An 18,971-nucleotide genomic window follows, 5' to 3' on the forward strand; every position below is an offset into this window, starting at 1 on the left:
AGCTTAGAAAAGAGATGGCTAAGGGGAGATAGGATTGAGGTCTATAAAATCATGACTGATGTAGAGAAAGTAGATAAGGAAGTGTTGTTTACTACTTCTCATAACACAAGAACTAGGGGTCACCAAATGAAATTAATAGGCATCAGGTTTAAAACAAAAGGAAGTGTTTCTTCGCACAACGCACAGTCAACCTGTGGAACTCCTTGCCAGGGGATGTTGTGAAGGCCAAGACAGTAACAGGGTTCAAAAAAGAACTAGGTAAGTTCATGGAGGATAGGTCCATCAATGGCTATTAGGATGGGCAGGGATGGTGTCCCTAGCCTCTGTTTGCCAGAAACTGGGCGTGAGCGATGGGATGGATCACTTGTCCCACTGAAAATCAAGGAGACTTAGCCCTTAAAGGTACCCCCATGCTGCAAGTGAAGATGTGATTGTAACACAGATAGGCATTTTCCCCTGCCCCAGCTTTGATCTAGCTAACAGGCATTAAAATAGTAGCAAAGATGTGATAGCATAAGCTTGCAACCAGAGTACGTGCCCAGGCTCCTCACCACACTTCTACTCTGGTGGTAAGTAAGTGCTGAAGCCTATGCTACCCCCTTTTCACTGCCACGGTTAGCTGTGCCAGCTAGATGAAAGGTAACAAAGGTATGTCATGCTGCACTCACGCCTTTGCTATCAGTGTAGACCTCTGAAACAGTCACTGAGAGCAGGATTTTCAGGTGTGGATGCTGCTGAGAACTCCAATGTTGGTGCCCACCACTAGCCATCTGATATAGCTATCCTTTCCTACTCCTGTGGACCCCCGTGATGCTGTATTGGGCCCTGCTAGTAGCAGTGCGAGCCCTGGTGCAGTTGAGCTGCTGACATTTTCAGTACTGTGTGATTGAACCCTGCACAGAGCAGCTCTTATCATTGCAGACAGAGGGCCATCTGCCTGGGAAGCAGAATCTGTGCCAAATATGGTGTCTGAAATGGTTCATGGCTGAGAGTGCCTATATCAGGGCAGACACTCCAAACTGATGATGTGTTCTGTAGTGCAATTTTATCAAGCCAGTAACAAATGTGAACTGGATCAATATAAAAGTCTTACTATGGAGTCACAGAAAGTCCCCTTATCCTCTCCAGTCAGTCTTGCCATCCGGACAAGCTGGGGTTATGGTCACTTACACCAAAAATCACACTATGTTTAGGTTGCTTCCAGTCCTGAGAGACCAGTTGTTTACCTAGATTAACTGGTAGTCTTGATCCTACCCCAAAGACAAAAGTCTATAGCCAATCCTGTAATAAACTATCTAAAGGTTTATTAACAAGAAAAAAGGGAGAGAGTTATTTACAGGTTTAAACAAACAAATGTATACATGCAAATGAGTTACCATCTAAATCCTAAATGTGACAGAGTTGTAGTGATCTCTTTTCGAAATGTCTTTCAAGGCAGACCTAGGTGGCAGCCTCTGGGGTTCTCTAGCTTCAGTTTAGAGTCTCTGGCCTTTCAGAGTTCAAACAGCCAAAAGATGCAGTTTCTTCTTGTCAAGGATTTTTATTCCTGTTCCCCAGAGTTCAGCATGATGACAAGTTTGTGTCTCCCCTTCATGGGTGTCGGGGAACAATCAACAAAAAGTCTTTTGTCCTCTGATGATCCACCATGGTTTGCCTGGTGTCTATGCTATGGGCCTTCTTTTGTTGGGCTGGAGATAACACTTCTTCAGGCAAACTAGTATTTCACAGTTGCTAATGTTTCTCTCCTGACTGGACGGACAGGCAGGGGACTACAGTTTCAGAGCAAACATTTTTACAGTTACAGAATCTCTCCCCCATATTAAATACTACCTTATAACAGGGGCTATAGATATTATAAGTGAGATTAATACATGCAGCAACATACAAGCATTTAATAGAGTCTAAACTAAATACATTCTTATAAAACTAATCCCTATTTAGAGCACAACTAACATATAGGTGACCTGGTCTGGTCTCCAGTTATAAGGTTGTCGTCAGTCCTTAGCTAATGCCTGTAGCCTGGGCAAGAGCTGGTATCTCGCCTGCTAGTGTCACACTAATAATGGTGAAAATTTCTTCAGAATTTCTCCAGCTCACCAAGGAAAGACATGTGCTAATGCCTCACCTACCATCATGGGACAGTTCAGGTAGTGAGAGACTGGGCCTTGGAGTCACTCCTGTTCAGCTGGCTCAGCTAGTAGAAAGCTGGTGTGTGTGTGTGTGTATGGAGTGGTTAGAAGAAAGGATTGGGGACTGGGAGGACACTGGCTTCTGCTCTGGTGTGTGCCACTTACGGGGATCATGGGAAGGCCATTTTAGCTCCTTGAAACTCAGTCCCCCTAGAACCAAACTGCCCATGTGCTGAAAATGCAAAGCTATGCCTGGGCTAAGCTTCTGGGGAGGAATGTGTGTGTCTGGCTCGTTTGCTTACATGTGTTTAAATATTTAGAAATAAAAACATTGTGACCATCTATACAGCAATGTGAACACTGAAGAGTCTGAAAGTGCATTGCATAATTGTGCTGAGTGTAAATTGTGATTCTGTATGAAACTTGGAAAAGAATATCTGTACTCACCACTGACATGCAGCCATTGCCGAGAGTGGAACAATGGTGCTGCTGACTGTTCATTTTGAGAAATCACCTGGAGACGAGCAAATGCAGCACCGTCCTTCCAAAAAGGAAAGAGCAGTTCCTGACTCTTCCCATCCCTGATGAACTTCTGGGGATTATTTAGGGTGGTAGAAGGTGGAGTAGCTACGAATCAAGGGAGAAAAATAACAGAGAGCAAAAACCATAGGTTTAATGGCAAGAACCACCTCCAGGTCAATAAGAAGTATTGGGCTATGGCATGGTCCCTCAGGGGAGGCAGTGGAAGCTCTGTTGCTAGAGACCCTAGACTGTAGGGAACAATCCTGCCCTGGCTTCAAGAAATGGACTGGGTGGGACCCAGGAGATCTCTAGTTCTTTCAAATACTGAGACTGCAGTAGCTGTTTAACAGCCACATAGCAGCCCTGTTCACCTGTTTAGAGAAGAAAATGAAGGAGAATCCTTGTCCAGCTGAACATGTGGGATGGGGGAGGCAGAAGGTGATTGTTCTTTGGAACTTGGCCAGAATCCTGGATCACATCCAACACCTTTACTCTTGCAGAGTGCCCTGGGATCTGCACTGGGCACACATGGTCAGGACCTCAGTTCTGCACCGCGTCCACAAGGCAGTGTCCAATGCTGGACACGTCGTGGGGTTATCTAGGGAACAGCTTACAGAAATCAAACCCTTCTGGAGCTGAATCTGGCTTAGGGTATCCTGTGCACTGGGCAGGATTCCCATGATGATTTGTGTGATAGGGCTGTTGCCCTCCTCCCCCCCTTGTGCGTATTTGTGGTTTGGGTAGAGGGATCTGGCAGTCTCCTTTCTACTGATACGGTATCAAGCATAAGTGAGCAGGTCAGAGGTTTCTGACTCACCATTTCTCCGTTCTTTTGCACCCTAGTGATGAAGATGAGAGTGCAGATTGTGTGGACTCTCAGCCACGTGAATCCAAGATCAAGAGCTTGTAAGTTTGCATCCGATGTGCTGATTTGGGGAGGTATTCGTATGGTTAGAGGAATAATTAGCTCTTATGCCAGAGGTCCCCAAAGTGTGGGGCGTGCCCCCTCCAGGGACTTTCCAGGAGCATGGTGGGTCTGGGCCAGCCCCCACAAAGGGTGGGGAGGGAGTGCTCCCTCACCCACCTCCGATCTCTGCTATGGCCCCGCCCCCAGCCATGCCCTGCACCTGGCCCATCCCGAGCCTTGGCATAGCTCCACACCCAGATAGGGGCCTGGCTGTGACTCTGCTCCTGCCCCTAGCCTTGGCCCCTGCAGTGGCTCTGTTCCCACCCAGGGCCAAGGCTGGGGGCCGGGGTGGGACCAGGAGTGGAGCTCCATCTGGCTGCCGGCCCCCACAGCAGCCCAGCTGCGGCTCCGATTCTCCCTTCCCCCGAGCTTCACCCCCTGGCTGCAGCTCAGTTCCTGGCCTCGCTCCTGGCCCCAGACCCATCCCCAGGTGCAGCCCCAGTCTCAGGCCCCTTACCCCTGCCCCCATCCCCCCAGAGCCATGGCTGTGGGGGTAGGATGTGGGGGAGTGGAGAGGGTTAAGGGCAGGCGCAGTCCTCAAAAATTTGGGGACCACTGCCATAGGGCATTATAAATGACTACAGTACCTGTGAGGCTTTATCTGTTGAGAACTGTGTGCTGAGCACTGTATGAGGAGGTGCAGTCCCTACCCTGAAGAGTTGGCACCTTTGTACAGAAGAGCCATGGGCTTGTGCACACATAGTGCATCAGGAACTGGTGTGTGTGTCAGGTGCTCTGAGAGGCCAGCTCCAGGCTTGCTATTCTGATTCTCAAGCCCTAGTGTGATTTGCAGCCTTCTCCAGGGTCAGTGATGCCACGAGACAGTCCCAGCCTGTATCACACAGGTTCTGTAGTGCCAGGCAGTGCTTAAAGTATGTGTGTAGGTGAGTGGGGGGTCACAGACCTGGAAAAATACAAAAAAAATTGAAATCTAGCTGAGGGACACACTTAAGCACCATCTTAGCAAAGCTGCTGCTCCCAGATTATGACAGGCCCCTCACTTTTTTTGGACGTTACGTACTGGCCCCAGGTGTTCACAGATGAACCTGTCCCTGGTGCTGCCAGGTATCTCCAATGGACAGTGGTTATGACAGCAGCTTTGGGGATGTCGCTCTCTCTTGTGGGAAGTTCACTGCCCCTGCTCATCCACTCTCTTTCTGCTTTCCCTGCAGTTTTGATCTGTGGTATCACAGCAGCAGCAAAGACCCCACCAATCCAGGCTGCTCAGGAGTGTGGGAAATCATTGACTCACAGGATGTGCATTTTGAGCAGGAGGAAGAGAACAAACCCACACATGGCTCCCCTGACGTAGTGGTGCCTCCTCCCTGACCTCAGCTGAGCAGGATGCCATCCTATGGCCCATCAGCAGCACTTGCCCCTCCCAGCCCCTCTCTCAGAGACAATTTCATGGGAGGCTCAGTAGCCTCAGCTCCATTAGAAACATTGGTTCCCCATTGCAGCAGTCAGCCCTGGAGATGCAGCTGTACAAGACACAGTGAAAACCTGATGTGTGTAGGCTTAGGTGGCTCTGCCCACAGCCAGTGCCCACACCTCATCTGTGTTCACAGTTCAGGTGCCCCAGTCAATGCCCAGGCTCCATTCACACTTGCAGCTTGGCCCCATCAAATGCCTGTACCCCATCCATCCCCGTGGCTCAGCCCGCATCGAATGCCTGTGCCCCATCTGCTTGTGGCTTGGCTGCCCCACCCAATGCCTGCACTGCACCTATGCTCTCGCCTCAGCTGCCTCAGCCAATGCCTGTACCATCTCTGTGCTCGTGGCTCGGCCACCCCAGCCAGTGCTTGGCCATGCTCTCTCTTGGCCACCCCCCTAAGTCTGCGCCTTACCTGTGCTTGCACCCCAGCTGCCCCAGCCATCACCCATGCTCCATCAGTGCTCATACCTTGGCCACTGTGGCCGGCACTTGTGCTCATATCCCAGCTGGGCTGCCCCAGCCAGCACCTGCATCTGCAGCCTTGCTGCACTTGCAGCTCAGCTCCCTCATTGCTGGCTGCTGCTCTCGGGAAAGCACTAATTTTTCTAGCATAAATGTACCCAAACTATGGCTCGGTAGATGTATTTGCTTCATGACCTCACGGCAGGACATTGCAATACACTGACCCCAGAGAAAAGGTGCAATAGAACCTCTGGCCAGGGCTCTTCTGTGTTTCACTAGGAACATGTAACAGTGACTAGTGCACGGCACTGGCAAGTGCTAAGGAAGTGGAGGTGTTTTAATCTTTGGGAGTTTCTGTATTATTGGGGAGATGGGGCTGTATCTTGGGCATATTACTGTCTGGCTTTGAATTGAGGTCAGCACCAGAAATAAATCCTTTTTGAGTGTTGCTCAAAGTCCCTGGCATGGCCTGTGCTTTCTTCTTGCTCTTGTAGGGACTCCCAGGTTGACTGGACTGATAGTGTCCAGAGGGAGGGGTGGGAGACTGAAAACCATACTGTACACAGCACTAAGAAATCTCCAGTAAAGAACAGTCCTCCCCTGGTTGAAGACATAGCCCAGGCAGGAGCTAATGGTTTTGCCATCTCTGCCCTCCATGGTCTTGAGCCTACCACACTGCTCCGTGCTCCTTTTTCCTTGGGAACCCTGCAAGGGATCAACTTTGGAGGCTGCAGGAGTCCAGCCAGCACTGCTTTACCTGGTCAACCCTCTGGGGCATAGCAGAGCCCTCAGACCATGTTCCAGCCCCCAGCTACCATGTTGGGATAGAGCTGGTTTTGGTGGTTTGGATTTGTTGTTCCCTCGGCTCCTGCTCTTTGAGGAGGTAAAAGTCCAGGCCAGCACCTGGAAGTGCCCTGCCCTCCCTCTTCCCTTTGTAGTTAGGAGTCTCCCCATGGACTGAATGAACCTCCTGACCTCCTCCAGGTCACCATGCAGGAAAAAGGTGTTTCCTGTGAAAATGCTGACAAAAAGAGCCTGGGAGACAGCCGGATGGCCATTTGCCGGAAACGCTCCGGTCCGTGCTCTGTGCTTTCCACAAACTGGCTCCTGCCTCGTTAAAAGGGCAGAACTGGGATGTGCTCTGTTCTGGCAGCTCTTCATCTTGCCAAGGAGTGCCGTCCCCACTCGAGCCCATAGGGCACTGGAGCCTGGCAACACCACTGATTTCATGTGCTGCTCCAGCCCCAGTGCCAGGTGGAGGAAGGGCATGGCAGGGAGGCATGAAGTGCGAGAGGTGGGCTCTGCTGTGGAGTGGGGGGTGGGGGGGCGATTGATGCTAGGGGTAGGTCAGCGGACAGTTTTAGAAGGTCAGAAGCTGAAGCAGCCATATTTGTTGCTGGCTTTCAGCTGGGAAGTTCTGAGCCAGAACATTGGGGGACANGGGATGTGAGGAGATGGAGGTAGAGGACATGATACTTGGTGGAGTGGATGTGGAGCAGGTTGAGATGGTGTTTGGGGGTGGGGAGCTTGGCTTTGTCCCTCTGATTGCTTCTGTGGCAGCTATTGGGCTTTGCCAGCAGCAAGTTACTTTCCTCACCATGACGCTGGCTCTAAGGGCTCCCCTGTTCCCATACTGCAGTGAGCAGTCAAATATAGCATTTGCCCTGCCCCCACTTCCCTTCCCACCCCTTCTGGCTCCTTGGATGTGAGGGATTTTTTCGCCTCCTGCATTTCCTCAGGAAAAACCAAGGCGGAAACTTGAGGCCAAAGAGAGGGTGAGGCAGAAACTGAGAGGAAGACAGACACACAGAACCAACCAACGGACAAGAAAGCTGCATACAGCCCACACCTTGGCTTGGAAGCCCCTTGTCACCAGCAGCACCCAGTATCCAGACCGAGATGACACAGCTGCTGTTGATACTCTTCTGTCTCCATTTCTGGCCATGGATTGGGAGCTCTGCTCAAGAGCTGGACCCTAATGGGAAGAATGTGTGCAAGGCTACCAGGTAGGTGCCCAATACCTTTCTTTGCCCAGCTTCTCCTTTCGCTCCATAACCATCTCAGTGCTCCCTTCCCACAACAGGGCAAGAAGAAATAAATCTGCAGCAGAGATTAATTCACTGTCATCTTTTGACTAACATACTCAATAGAATAAGCTCCCTGAGCTGGAACTGTATGGCCTAGGGATAAAAGGGAATGGGTGTGTGGCAGCATAGAGATCTCTGCAAGAGAGTGTAACTGCACATGGAAAATATTCTTGTTTAATAGCACAGAGATACCTGTGTGTGCGGAGAGGGGATCACATAGAAATGAGTGTTTGTTGAATGACACAGTGATATATCTGTGTGTGTGTGAGAGAGACAGGGATCACACAGGTAGAGGACTATTTGTTTAATAACAGGGATAGCTCTGTGTGAGAGAGAGATCACACAAGCAGAGACGTGTTTAATAACAGGGGTAGCTGTGTGTGTGTGTGTGTGAGAGAGAGAGAGAGAGAGAGGGATCACATATGCAGAGTAGTGTGTATTTAATAGCAGTTATAAATCCGTGAGAGGGATGATGCAGGCAGAGGTGTGGGTTTGTTTAATAGCACAGAGATAGCTGAATGTGTGGGTAGGTTTAGTTTTTAGTCTGTTATATCTCAGGTGGCATCAATATGCTTAGTGCTGCACAGAGAGAGTGAGACAGTCCCTGTCCCGAGGAGTTCACTATTTAACACAGATAGCAGTTAAAGCCCAGAAAGCACCAGCTGGCCATGTGGTGAAAAGGCAGAGTACTGCCATGGTTTTTAGAGTTTTAAACTGTAACTACGTAAAACTAACCTTACGGTATCACAGTATTCATGAGTCTGTGGAACCGAGGCAAATCTAGCTCCCTAACGCCACTCTCTGTTACGTGCTCTGAGTTAGATATTATCCATCCAACAAAAAGGGCCTAGAGCTGCCTGATTTCTTTGCCTGGGATTGCTCTGTCCTGTGAACGTAGTAGGAGCCTCCCTGCAGAAGCCTCCTGTAGTCTCTGCCTTCTGGCCCTGTACGAGAAGTCAGGAACTCTCTTTCTCGACCATTGTGGTATTGTCTAGGAGAGTATTTTATTACTTGTAAAAGCAGCAAAGAGTCCTGTGGCACCTTGTAGACTAACAGACATATTGGAGCATGAGCTTTCGCGAGTGAATACCCACTTTGTCAGACGCACCCACGAAAGCTCATGCTCCAGTACATCTGTTAGTCTATAAGGTGCCACAGGACTCTTTGCTGCTTTTACAGATCCAGACTAACAAGGCCACCCCTCTGATACTTTTATTACTTGGTGGCCCCTATGCAACTGGCTGCTAGCAGCAGGTGAAAGAATCTAAAGACTTGCATGACTCCTATAAAAACAAGCAGCAAACACTGGGTGTCTCCTTTAGCACAGGGAGACAGTACTGACAGCACCAGTCAGGACCAGCCTTAGTCCCGCAGCCTGCCCATGACTTCCTCCCGTTCCTCTGGTGTCCTTCCCAGGGCAATGCCTCCAAATGCATGCCTGTCCTTCAGCATGTTCCAGGCTGAACCTTGAGAGAGGTGCTTCTCGCTGATCCTTAGTTCCTCCTAGATAACATGGGTTTTAATGCAAACATAGGAGCATTATCGCTACCCCAGTATGTTTACCCTTTCATGAGCTCTTGCTGCCCAGCACCCTACTCCTATGCTAATGGATCTCTACCCTCCCCAGCCTCTCTGCAGGTCTGGTATGCTGCCCAGGTTGGAAACAGGAAGGCAAGGAATGCACAGCTGGTGAGTCATCGGTGGCTTTACATCTCATGCCTTTGTCATTTTGACCAGCCCGTTTCAGGCAGTTTGGTGTGCATTTCCTGTATCTCAGTTCTTTGTTGCTCAGAATCCAATGATATTTTGGGAAAATGAGGGTGGGGGGGCTTAAACCTTATGCATAGTGCTAAAGCTGTGCCTGGCTGCACTGAGCTATCTACAGGAGCTGTTGGGAGATGGGGGAGCCATTTGTGACTCCCAGGCTATACCTCATTTCCACTTCCTGCTTCTTCCCTAGAGGCTGAAGGGTGTTCATTTCAGGTGCAGAATATTCTGCTGGGGCATGATGCAAACCAAGGCAAGGGTTGCAGAGCTATAAGGCCTCCTGTGAAGTGCAGCTTTGTGCCTTATCACATCTGTCCAGCTGCACCCATGTGCAGGATTAATGTAGGCTGAAGAAGGAGGGGAGCACTCAGAGCACCAGCCATGCCGGTGGGAGAGCTGCTCTCCCGAGCTGGGGAGGGGTGGGGGAACCTCCCATTTGCTCTTCACAGAAAAGGGGAGCCATGCTGCTTTCTGCCCCCAATCCCTTTAACTCTTGCTCAAATGAACCTCCCCTCAGGATTTGCTACAGAGCCCACCACCCCAGCATCTAAGTGCTGCATGGGCTGTTCACTCCATAGGATGTGAGGCAGCCATTTCTCCTCAAAAAGCCTCCCAAAAGCCATCACCTGTAGGTCATTTCTAGTCTCAGTCTTAAGGTATTCTAGGTATTGGCCATTTCTAGCCTCAGTCTCAACTTCCTGGCTGAAGGCCAGGGCTGGGACCTGTTGGAGCAGAGTGTGTTCCAGGCACCATAGGGCTTGGAGCAGAATCCCCCACCTCTCTCTGGAGCCCACACTTGAGGGCACATGGGGGTACTGATATGGAAATGGAGTCACTGACAGGCTAGGTCACAGATCCAAATCCATGGGGACAAGGAGCTGGAGGCCAAAGGGCCTTGGCCCCTGGCAGCTATGGAGAAGCTGCTGGTGCTCAGCCTATCTACACTTCCTCTCCCTGGCTATGTGCCTGCCAGCAGCCTGGTGCTGGGAGAGCCTGGCTCCTAATTAGCTTGTCCTGCTGCTGACAGCGCTATGTGAAGGGGAGGATGCTTGCAAGGTGGATGAAGTGTGTGTGAGACCTGGGATCTGCCTCTGCAAACCTGGTTTCTTTGGAGCCAACTGCAACTCCCGTGAGTATGGGCATGGAAGGGCTGGTAAGGAAGGGGCAGGGCAGACTCTCATCCTTAGACATACAGAAAATTCCCTGTGATCCCAGACACTCCATGTGTGACACAGTGCTCACTGCACCCACCAGGACGTTGGCAGGGTCCCAGGACGTGAGCTCAGGCCAGAGGTCCCAGCATGATGGCACATGGTCACAGTTAAGTGCTCCAGGTGCCCAGCAGCCCCTTGGCCCATCCATGAGCACAGGCAGCTACATCCACATGTTATAGCAGAGCAGAGACAGTGTTTGGGGCCTGCTGCTCTGATGTCTCCTCCCAGTTGGGTGTCTGGTAGTCCTCGCTCCTTAGTCTCCCCGCAGCGTCGGACCTACAAGGGCCTACCAGGCTGTGCCCTTCCATGGCTCACAACACCTCTGAGGGAAAGAACACCAGACCCATTGCCAGATTGCTCTCCTCCCTGTAGCACAGAGACTCCTGTACTCCTGCATGGCGACCTGTTATGTGTCTTCTTCCCTTTGTAGGCTGCCCTGACCAGTACTGGGGCTCGGACTGCAAGAAGAGCTGTTCATGCCATCCCAATGGAAAGTGTGACCCTGTAAGCGGGCAGTGCACTTGCAATGCCAACCGCTGGGGAGTACTCTGCGAGTTCCCATGCCAGTGTGCACCTCATGGCCACTGCAACCCCCACACTGGAGCCTGTCACTGTGAGCCAGGCTGGTGGGGACCCAACTGCAAGAAGCAGTGTCTGTGCAGGGTGACCGGCTCCCGCTGTGACTCTGTCACAGGGCAGTGCGTTTGCACCCAGGGCTGGTGGGGCAGGAGATGCAGCTTTAGATGCACCTGCCACCTCTCACCCTGTGCCCAAGACTCAGGCAAGTGTGAGTGCAGGGCTGGGTTTTGGGGGCCATTGTGCCAACATCATTGTGACTGCCTGCATGGGAACTGCAACCGTCATGATGGGCATTGCAACTGCAACCCTGGCTATCAGGGCAGGAGCTGTGGGGATCCCTGTCCTGCCGGTTATTATGGATCTCAGTGCAGATACAGGTAAGAGGACTATCACTCTGTGTGCTTGTGATAGGATATAGTGCCCAAAGGTGACTGCATGAATCTGGGGCTGCCTAGGGAGTGCCAATGCCCAGAAGCCTGTGTTCCCTGCTGGGTATGCAGGTGTCTAGGACCAGACTGGGAGGAGTTCAGGGAGTGGGCAGCTGATTCTTGTTAGACTGTAGGATGCAGCTGTTGCATATAAAGGCACTGAGAGGAAAGGAGCAGCAAGGGTTTGGATTGGCTGCCCTATTCATACCCTGGGAGGGACATGGGAAGATACTAGTTTGTGAGCTGGTCTCCTGGCTGGTGAGGGAGAGCCTTTCCTGAACCAGTGGCCAGGGAGGCCTGGCCATGGTCTGCTGAGAAGGGGCACAGGACTGTCCCCTATGGGAAAGTCTTGTAGACTTTAGTAGAAAACTATAGATATCTCTTCTGTAGGCTGATCCAGGGCCTACAGAGAGGATCTCTTTCTCCATTACATTCTATAGGTTTTTTGAGTAGTATCTTCAAAACCTTGTTAAATTCCAATAAGATCTCATGGGATGTTACAATTCCTATTAAACTCTGTGTAAACGTGTGCTGTTGGGGTCGCCCCTCTCTGGGGCGGCTGGGAGCCATGCCGCCTCACTACACTCTGTGAGATGTTTCCATAGGGGGTAACTGCCTCCATTCTCACTTAGGCTCAGCAGGGACTATATCACAGCTGCCCTGTTTCTTTTGATTTGGGATGTGGGGGCCACTGTTTCCCCAGCTCTGATGCTGATTGTTCCTTACACCTCTGACTGTGCAGCTGTGGGCACTGCAAGCGGAGCCAGCCCTGCTCTCCTGTGGATGGGTTCTGCCTGGCATGTGACTCTGGCTGGAACGGTACCCTCTGTAAGAAACTGTGCACACCTGGATACTATGGGGAGAACTGTGCACAGATGTGTCCCAGCTGCCGAAAAGGGGAGACCTGTCATCCAGAGACAGGGGCTTGCTTGAACTGTGATCCTGGCAAGACAGGACCCAGGTGCGGACCCCTCTTTTCCTGTGTGATGTTTACCTTGTGGAGCTCAATTCTCTGTTGTAGCAGACATCCTCTGTCCTCAGGTTTCCTTGAGTGTAAAGTAGAAAATATTTGTCTGAAAGCTTCATTCACAATACTGTGTGATGATTATCCATGGATAGATGGACAGCTGTCAGACACCTGAGCTAGGGATTCTGGTTGGAGATTACCCAACAAGCTGTTCAGTGGCACAATGTGTGCAGAGCAAGGCAGTATTCAGACACACTGGGACGTCTCTCTCTGCTCTGTCTGCAGAAATCCTGGCATCAGGTGTGATTAGGGTGACCAGATGTCCCGATTCTATAGGGACAGTCTTGATTTTGGGGTCTTTTTCTTATATGGGCTCCTATTACCTCCCACCTCCGTCCCAATTTTCCACACTTGCTGTCTGGTCACCCTAGGTGTGATACCAGAGAGCAATGAAAATAAACAGCAACCAACCTCTATTCAATATTTGTCGTGTTGAAGTCAGAGACGCCCAGTGCATCCCCAGCAGGACTCTGCAACACAATGAGCCATATATATTTACAGGCTTGTCTAGGGCTCCCCTTCCTGTAGTATCTTCAGTATCTGAGCCTCCCCCTCTGTGAGTTAGGGAAGATTATCCCTATTTTACAGATGGGCTAAATGTCTTTCCCACAGTCACTCATGGAGTCTGTCAGAACCAGGAACAGAACCCAGAACTCCTGGGTCCGACTCTAGTGCCCTAACCACCAGATCACTGTTCCCATCCTCAGGTAGGATTAGGAACAAGTCAGGGCCCTGTGGAATGACGTTAATATCAGTGCAAATGTAAAGCAGCCTCTGCATTGTGACACTGTGACAGAGCTGCTGACCCTCAAACTAAGGTACAGCCTCTCTGAATTGCCAGCCTCTCTCCCATGAGCCAGCAGCCAGATTCTCCCCTCTCTTTGCAGCTGTGAAGCATCCTGCCCTGCTGGAACATTTGGAGATGGATGCTGGTTCACCTGTCCAGACTGTGTTAATGGGAGCTGTGATCCGGTGTCTGGGGAGTGTATCTGCCAGGCTGGATACTGGGGCACCAGGTAAAAGCAAGGGGAGCTGCAATGGGCAGAGGCTGGGATGTTTCCAAATGAACATTTTCCATTTCTTTCTGTCTCTCCCCTCAGCTGCAATGAGACTTGCCCAGAAGGATTTTTTGAAGCGAACTGTTCTTCCCCCTGCCAATGTCCAAGGGGTCCCTGCCACCCACACTCTGGGGACTGTGTGCTCAGTAAGTGATATCCTCCACTGCACCTTTTCATTCATAACCTATTAACCAGATCTTCTCCTGCCCAGAGCAGAGAATTGGTTCCTTCTCCCCCAGTATAAATCATGCAAGACACCAAAGGTTGCTGTGGAAGCCAAGGTGCCCTCTGGGCTCCAGAACGCAGGCTGGTTCCCAGCAAAGATGCTCTGCACAGTGTCATGCAGTACCTCTACTGCCATGCAGCACGAGCCTCCAGGAAACTCCCTTCCCTCTTCTCCTCTGTCTCTGTAGATCAGGGAAATAAGCTGTTTCCTATCTCATTTCTGTGGCTTTGATTTCCTTGTTGTAACCCCTCTGCACTTCCCAAGCCTGTGTAGCTGAGTGGAGCTATCATGCCAGATTCAAGTACCACAACAGGTTAGACTGGGATTCAAAGTTAGTCAAAAAACCAGAGCCCACATGTTTGAAGCTTATTGAGCCTTACAAGCCCTTAATCTTGCTCTGGGTGTTTGATATTTCTGTCCCTGTGTCCTTGTTCCCATCCTGTAGCACAGGGTGATATTTTCATCCATAGCATTCATCAGGAGTATGTCAGAGTGGAACTAAAATGGTTAACTATGTTTAGAGTGAAGGTGTTTCTCTGAGTCTGTCACATGAAATTACAGCAGAGAGATGGATCCAGTCTTGATTGTAAAGTCACTTGTTTGTAGGTAGATGAAGAATTGCTTGGTTTGTAGCAGTTGATTGAAGGACATAATTGCACTATGGAGAAGCACTCACACTCACTTTATCATCCCCGTGTGGACCCAGGTTCTAAAAAATGTGGAAATGCATCTGAACAAAATACTGCAGGGCAAAGTTTGAAATTGAATAGGAGACTTAGGAAGGGTGATTCTGACCACATTGGTTAGTGCCAGTAGGAGGACTTTCACTTTCATCTGAAGCATCTGGCACTGGCCTCTTCTGAAGGCAAAGAACTGGAATAGATGGCCCAAAGGTCTGATCCTTGAGAGCAAGTCCTTGTGTTCCTGAATGTGCCATAGTAAATCAAAGACTCTTTAGCATAGAAAATGTGTCTGGACTAGAGTCCACTTGACTTTAATGTACAGATACATTCCTGGTTGGGAGTGGTGAGATCAGCACCCCATCTCGCTTATGGCTTTGCTAACTGGGCTGTGCCTGGTGGAAATACACTCTCCTGTAATGTGGTATCATCAGTGTTATGCTGAAAGAGCATATGGGAGCAAACAGCACTGAGCACATCTTAGCCAGTCCTGAGCTCCAGCATCTTCCTGGATGAGGAGTGAAAGCTCTGGGGCTCACTCAGAGAGACTGTCTCTCTGGAGATATCAAAAGGTGTGCTGGTTCTGCGAGCTGGGTGCTGGGTCTGAGCTGAGTTCCCTAACTATCCTTATGATGTGGAGCGGTATGAATGGGACGATTTGGACAGGACTGGATCTGTTTAAAACATTCTGAGACCACTGTGGCAGGTCCCCAGATCAGAGATCCTTCCTCCAGGATGGCTTTCCCAGTGCTCTGAACTTGCCAGCGAAGGAAGAATTTCACTGTGTTCCACACTGTTTCTCCATGCAGGATCAAAGCACCAGGGAGCCCTGATAGCTGGCATTCTCATCCCATTACTCCTCCTATTACTCTGTGTCACCTGCTGTTGCTGTTGCTGTGGAACCAGCCAGCTGGATGCCAGAGACAGGTATTACTAACAAGTGTCAGGTGCTGTAGAAATGTAGCTGCAAAGAGAAGAGCCACCTGCCTTGGGCCCATTGCTTCTGAAAGGCCCTAGAAGCAAGAGGAACCTTTTCTGGCCAATTAAAATTAGCCTCAAGGCAAATAAAGAGTCATTAGCATCTTCCTTGGGTTCGGTTGCCTGACAGGGAATTACTTCAAAATTTCATGTTACTTCATTTTACTTTTACTTATTTGACTCATGTAGCTCTGCGTACAGGATAAATCAGCCCATGACTCAAACTGCATTAGCTGATAGGTTGCAGGACTTGGTCAGAAATGGGGCTGCCACATGTGCAGGCTTCTCCCAAACTGATTCCAGCTCCATTTCCCAGCAAGACAGGAGTGAGCTTTGTTTAAGTGGAAAGCCAGTCATCTCCGCCACACACCTCTGTTCTTTCTTTCCAAGGATGGGTGTTGCTGATGGTGATGCGGTCTCTAGAATGAAACATCATGTGCAGGGGGTGCTGGCAAATCTCAGCTCCATGTTACCTTGCCTCTCACTGAGTGTCTACAAACTCCCCCGAGTCACAGGTAAGAATAGGATTATTAGCATTGATCCCTGATTGATGCACTCTTTATTATGCCCTGCTTTGTCTGTGTCTTCAGAGTTCTTTAGGGTAGGAACTACATTTGTACTGTAAGTGCCATTGCAAGCGAGCAAGCTGTGCCAGCCAGATACCAGGTGACTGCCCCATGGAACATCCCTGGTACAGTACAGACTAGAACACATGTAGACCAGCATGTGATCCTGAGAGCTGGATTGCTTCTTCCTCATAGTCTTGCTTCCCTTCCAGTCTCCCACCATGACACAGAGATTCCCTTCAATCCCAGCTTCATTGAACCGCCTTCTGCTGCCTGGGCCTCAGACAGCTCCTTCTCCTCCTCCTTTGACACTGACGATGAGGGCCCAGCCTACTGTGTCCCTGCCAGAGAAGGTAACGCTGCCCAGTTGCTTCACCATCTTCTTAAGACTCATTTTCAACTCTCCTTCCCAGTGGGACAGAGGCCATTTGCTCAGGGTGAATTTCATTCCATGTGTACTTGTGGGGAGGGATTTGCAAGGGACTTGGGTTACACACAAGCACCAATTATTTTTAGTTCCTTATTTTCCTTCCCGTACAGAGAGGCTGAGCTCTGTTTCAGGCCTTCCCATCAGTGTAGTGTGAAATGGAAATATGCTATGGTATGTACCAGAGCTACATGTCCTCAGAAAATTGCTGATTTTACAACTCACTCCCTCAAATAATTTCAGAGCTCATTGCAGCTGTTTGTGCTTTCATAGCTGCCCCAGTTAAGACACCCCCACCCCCTCCCCTGTCCCAGGCTCCTGTGGCATCAGTGTGAAAAAACCTACCTCAGCACCTTTACCCACCATCCACTCTCATAAATCTAGAATCAAGTCTGGGACTAAAGAAGGCAGTGCAACCCCAAGTGGTGCCAGTTCTGGATACTATAGTCCCTAGAAGCCCTCAGTCATAGTGAAGAGAATAAAGGCCACATGCTCTAACCTTGAGCCCTGAACTAAGGAGAAGCCTGTCCGTACGCTGGTGACTTACTTGGAAGCCTGTGTAGCCAAGGGAGAAGCAGCCTAACCCCCTTCCTTTCCTCCTTCTTCAGATGTTCCTGCAGTGGCAGGCTTTGAGCTTCAGGAAGGCAGCTCCAAGTGTCATGAATTTCCTGATGCATCAGCATTTAACTCTGAGGACGTCTCCCAGCCTTTCACCATCCCCCGCACATCCAGCATTGCCAGAGCCAAGAGGCCCTCGGTGTCTTTTGCAGAAGGAACTAAATTTGGCCCTCAGTGTCAAAGAGGCTCCATGGAGACACCAAATACCACTCGGAAGCCCAAAGCCTCCTGGGGTCTCACCAAGCTTCCCTCTCGCCAGCACCTTGCTGACCCAGAGGAGGGGCCCCAGCAGGGTGGGTCGGCAGGTGACTGTTACAAAAATCCGGAGCCCATCTCTGAGGCTGAGGCTAGCCACCGGCCCTCCCCCAGGGGTACCCCAGGAGGCCACAGGACGGCAGTGTCCAGTGGCAGACATGTGGCCCAGAGAGTCGAGGCACTTGAAGCAGCTTTGAATCCAAACACTTTGGATATTAGGGGGAAGGAGCAGAATGTCACAACCATTTATGTGACTGTGGGGACAGCAGGGAAATCCTCCAAGCCCAATGAGAGTGCCAATGGAAGCAGAGAGGGGACAGTTCAGGCTGTACTGAAACGTTTGGGTAGCTTCCAGAGAGTAAAAAGGGCTGTCAGGGAGGAGACCATGGTGAGGAAAAGTACTGAGAGCATCCAGAAACCTCCCCGCAGGGCCCTGAGCTCAGAGAGGGACTCCAGAGACATGTTCCCCGAGCCAGCCCCTCCACACAAGGAGAGCTCCAAGATGACAGGTCTGGAGCCCTGTGAGTCACCTGAGCTCCTCACAGATAGACACCAGATAGATGTGGGGATGAGAGGTTCTCTCTTCACAGAAACATCTCCTATATTTAAAAGACTAGTGGCTCAGGAAGGAGAAGATGGGGTCACAGGGGACCCCAAGAACAGTGAAAGTCTTGAAGAGGCCAGAAGCCTAGAAACAGATGAACAGGCTGTTGTTGAGGATGAACCCAAATATGAAAATGTGTCTCCAAATTACTATCCTTCACATGAGTCTCCTGCCATCTCCCCTGACTGTGAGGCCAACACCTGAAAACCCACCCAGGACCCAAATCCTGCCTCTTTTTCAGAACCGTGACAGTCATCACGATGTAGCTGTGGCCACAGGGGGCAGTGTACCTTGCAGGGCAGGCCACGAGTTATTGAAGAGTGCTAGTTCTGCAACATGTCTGGTATTAGAGGGAACCCAGAATTTCACCTCCCAGACATGCCACATGAACTAGATTATTGTCTAGCATTACCATTAAATCTCTGTGTGTCCTGCAGGGTCAGGTTCTGCATTGCATGTTAATGTTCAAATGAGGCAACTTGCTGTGAGTAGCAATGTTACCTAATGGGGCCACCGAGATGCCCTCTTGAGTTCCATGTTCGTCTTGCCATGAATCATTACCAAGGAAGGACTGTGCTGCAGGCAAGTCAGTTCAGGCACCTCCAATACAAGTAGATAAGTCAGAAGAAGTGACTGTACCTGACAGCATGTTTATTTGGTGACTGTGCTTTTAGCTTGCTGGGCTGACCAATAAGACAAGGTTATGTTTTAGGAAAATACCATCCATGTGAGGTTCAGGAGTCTAAATTACAGCAAAGTAACAGAGACAGCCGATGCACGTGAGAATGACAGGTTACCTCTCTTTCGAGTCAGGTACTTATATGGGCATGTCACCAGGGGGGCAAGTTACCACTAGTGATGCCTCTTTCTGGCCGTCCTGGGGATTAGCTCTGGCCAGTCATTATGCCCTCCTCCATCCTCTTGCTGTCTGCCACTCAAGGG

The 18,971-nt window shown here is 50.3% G+C and overlaps 2 protein-coding genes across 3 annotated transcripts in view; both read left to right on the forward strand.

Annotated features, from left to right (window-relative positions):
* RILP (Rab interacting lysosomal protein) overlaps positions 1-7,391 on the forward strand; it is a 21,373-nt gene extending 13,982 nt beyond the window's left edge. The window contains exons 7-8 of one of the 2 annotated variants that reach the window (XM_032788320.2): positions 3,495-3,557; positions 4,791-5,980. In XM_032788320.2, the coding sequence (XP_032644211.1) occupies positions 3,495-3,557; positions 4,791-4,947 (220 nt within the window). In that variant the 3' untranslated portion in view covers positions 4,948-5,980. Of the gene's footprint in view, positions 1-3,494; positions 3,558-4,790; positions 5,981-7,254 lie in introns of those variants that run through there. The other variant, XM_075059525.1, reaches the window with a different exon arrangement.
* SCARF1 (scavenger receptor class F member 1) lies at positions 7,326-18,465 on the forward strand. Its single transcript, XM_032788290.2, has 11 exons — positions 7,326-7,521; positions 9,230-9,291; positions 10,397-10,498; positions 11,014-11,539; positions 12,333-12,551; positions 13,505-13,633; positions 13,718-13,821; positions 15,391-15,508; positions 15,950-16,074; positions 16,338-16,478; positions 17,161-18,465. The coding sequence occupies exons 1-11, from the start codon at positions 7,415-7,417 to the stop codon at positions 18,231-18,233; spliced, it is 2,706 nt and encodes a 901-aa protein (XP_032644181.1). The 5' UTR covers positions 7,326-7,414; the 3' UTR covers positions 18,234-18,465.
* The last annotated feature ends 506 nt before the right edge of the window (positions 18,466-18,971 follow it).

The sequence above is a fragment of the Chelonoidis abingdonii genome, chromosome 20 (assembly GCF_003597395.2).
Source record: "Chelonoidis abingdonii isolate Lonesome George chromosome 20, CheloAbing_2.0, whole genome shotgun sequence".
NCBI classification, from domain to species: Eukaryota; Metazoa; Chordata; order Testudines; family Testudinidae; genus Chelonoidis; species Chelonoidis abingdonii.

What these genes read in the sequence shown, in the direction of transcription:
- SCARF1 (XM_032788290.2), top strand. Translation starts at nt 7,415, where the DNA reads ATGACACAGCTGCTGTTGATACTCTTCTGTCTCCATTTCTGGCCATGG. An exon ending in AGGCAAGGAATGCACAGCTG is followed by an intron (nt 9,292 to 10,396) that starts GTGAGTCATCGG and finishes TGCTGCTGACAG; the next exon opens with CGCTATGTGAAGGGGAGGAT. An exon ending in GCTGGATACTGGGGCACCAG is followed by an intron (nt 13,634 to 13,717) that starts GTAAAAGCAAGG and finishes CTCTCCCCTCAG; the next exon opens with CTGCAATGAGACTTGCCCAG.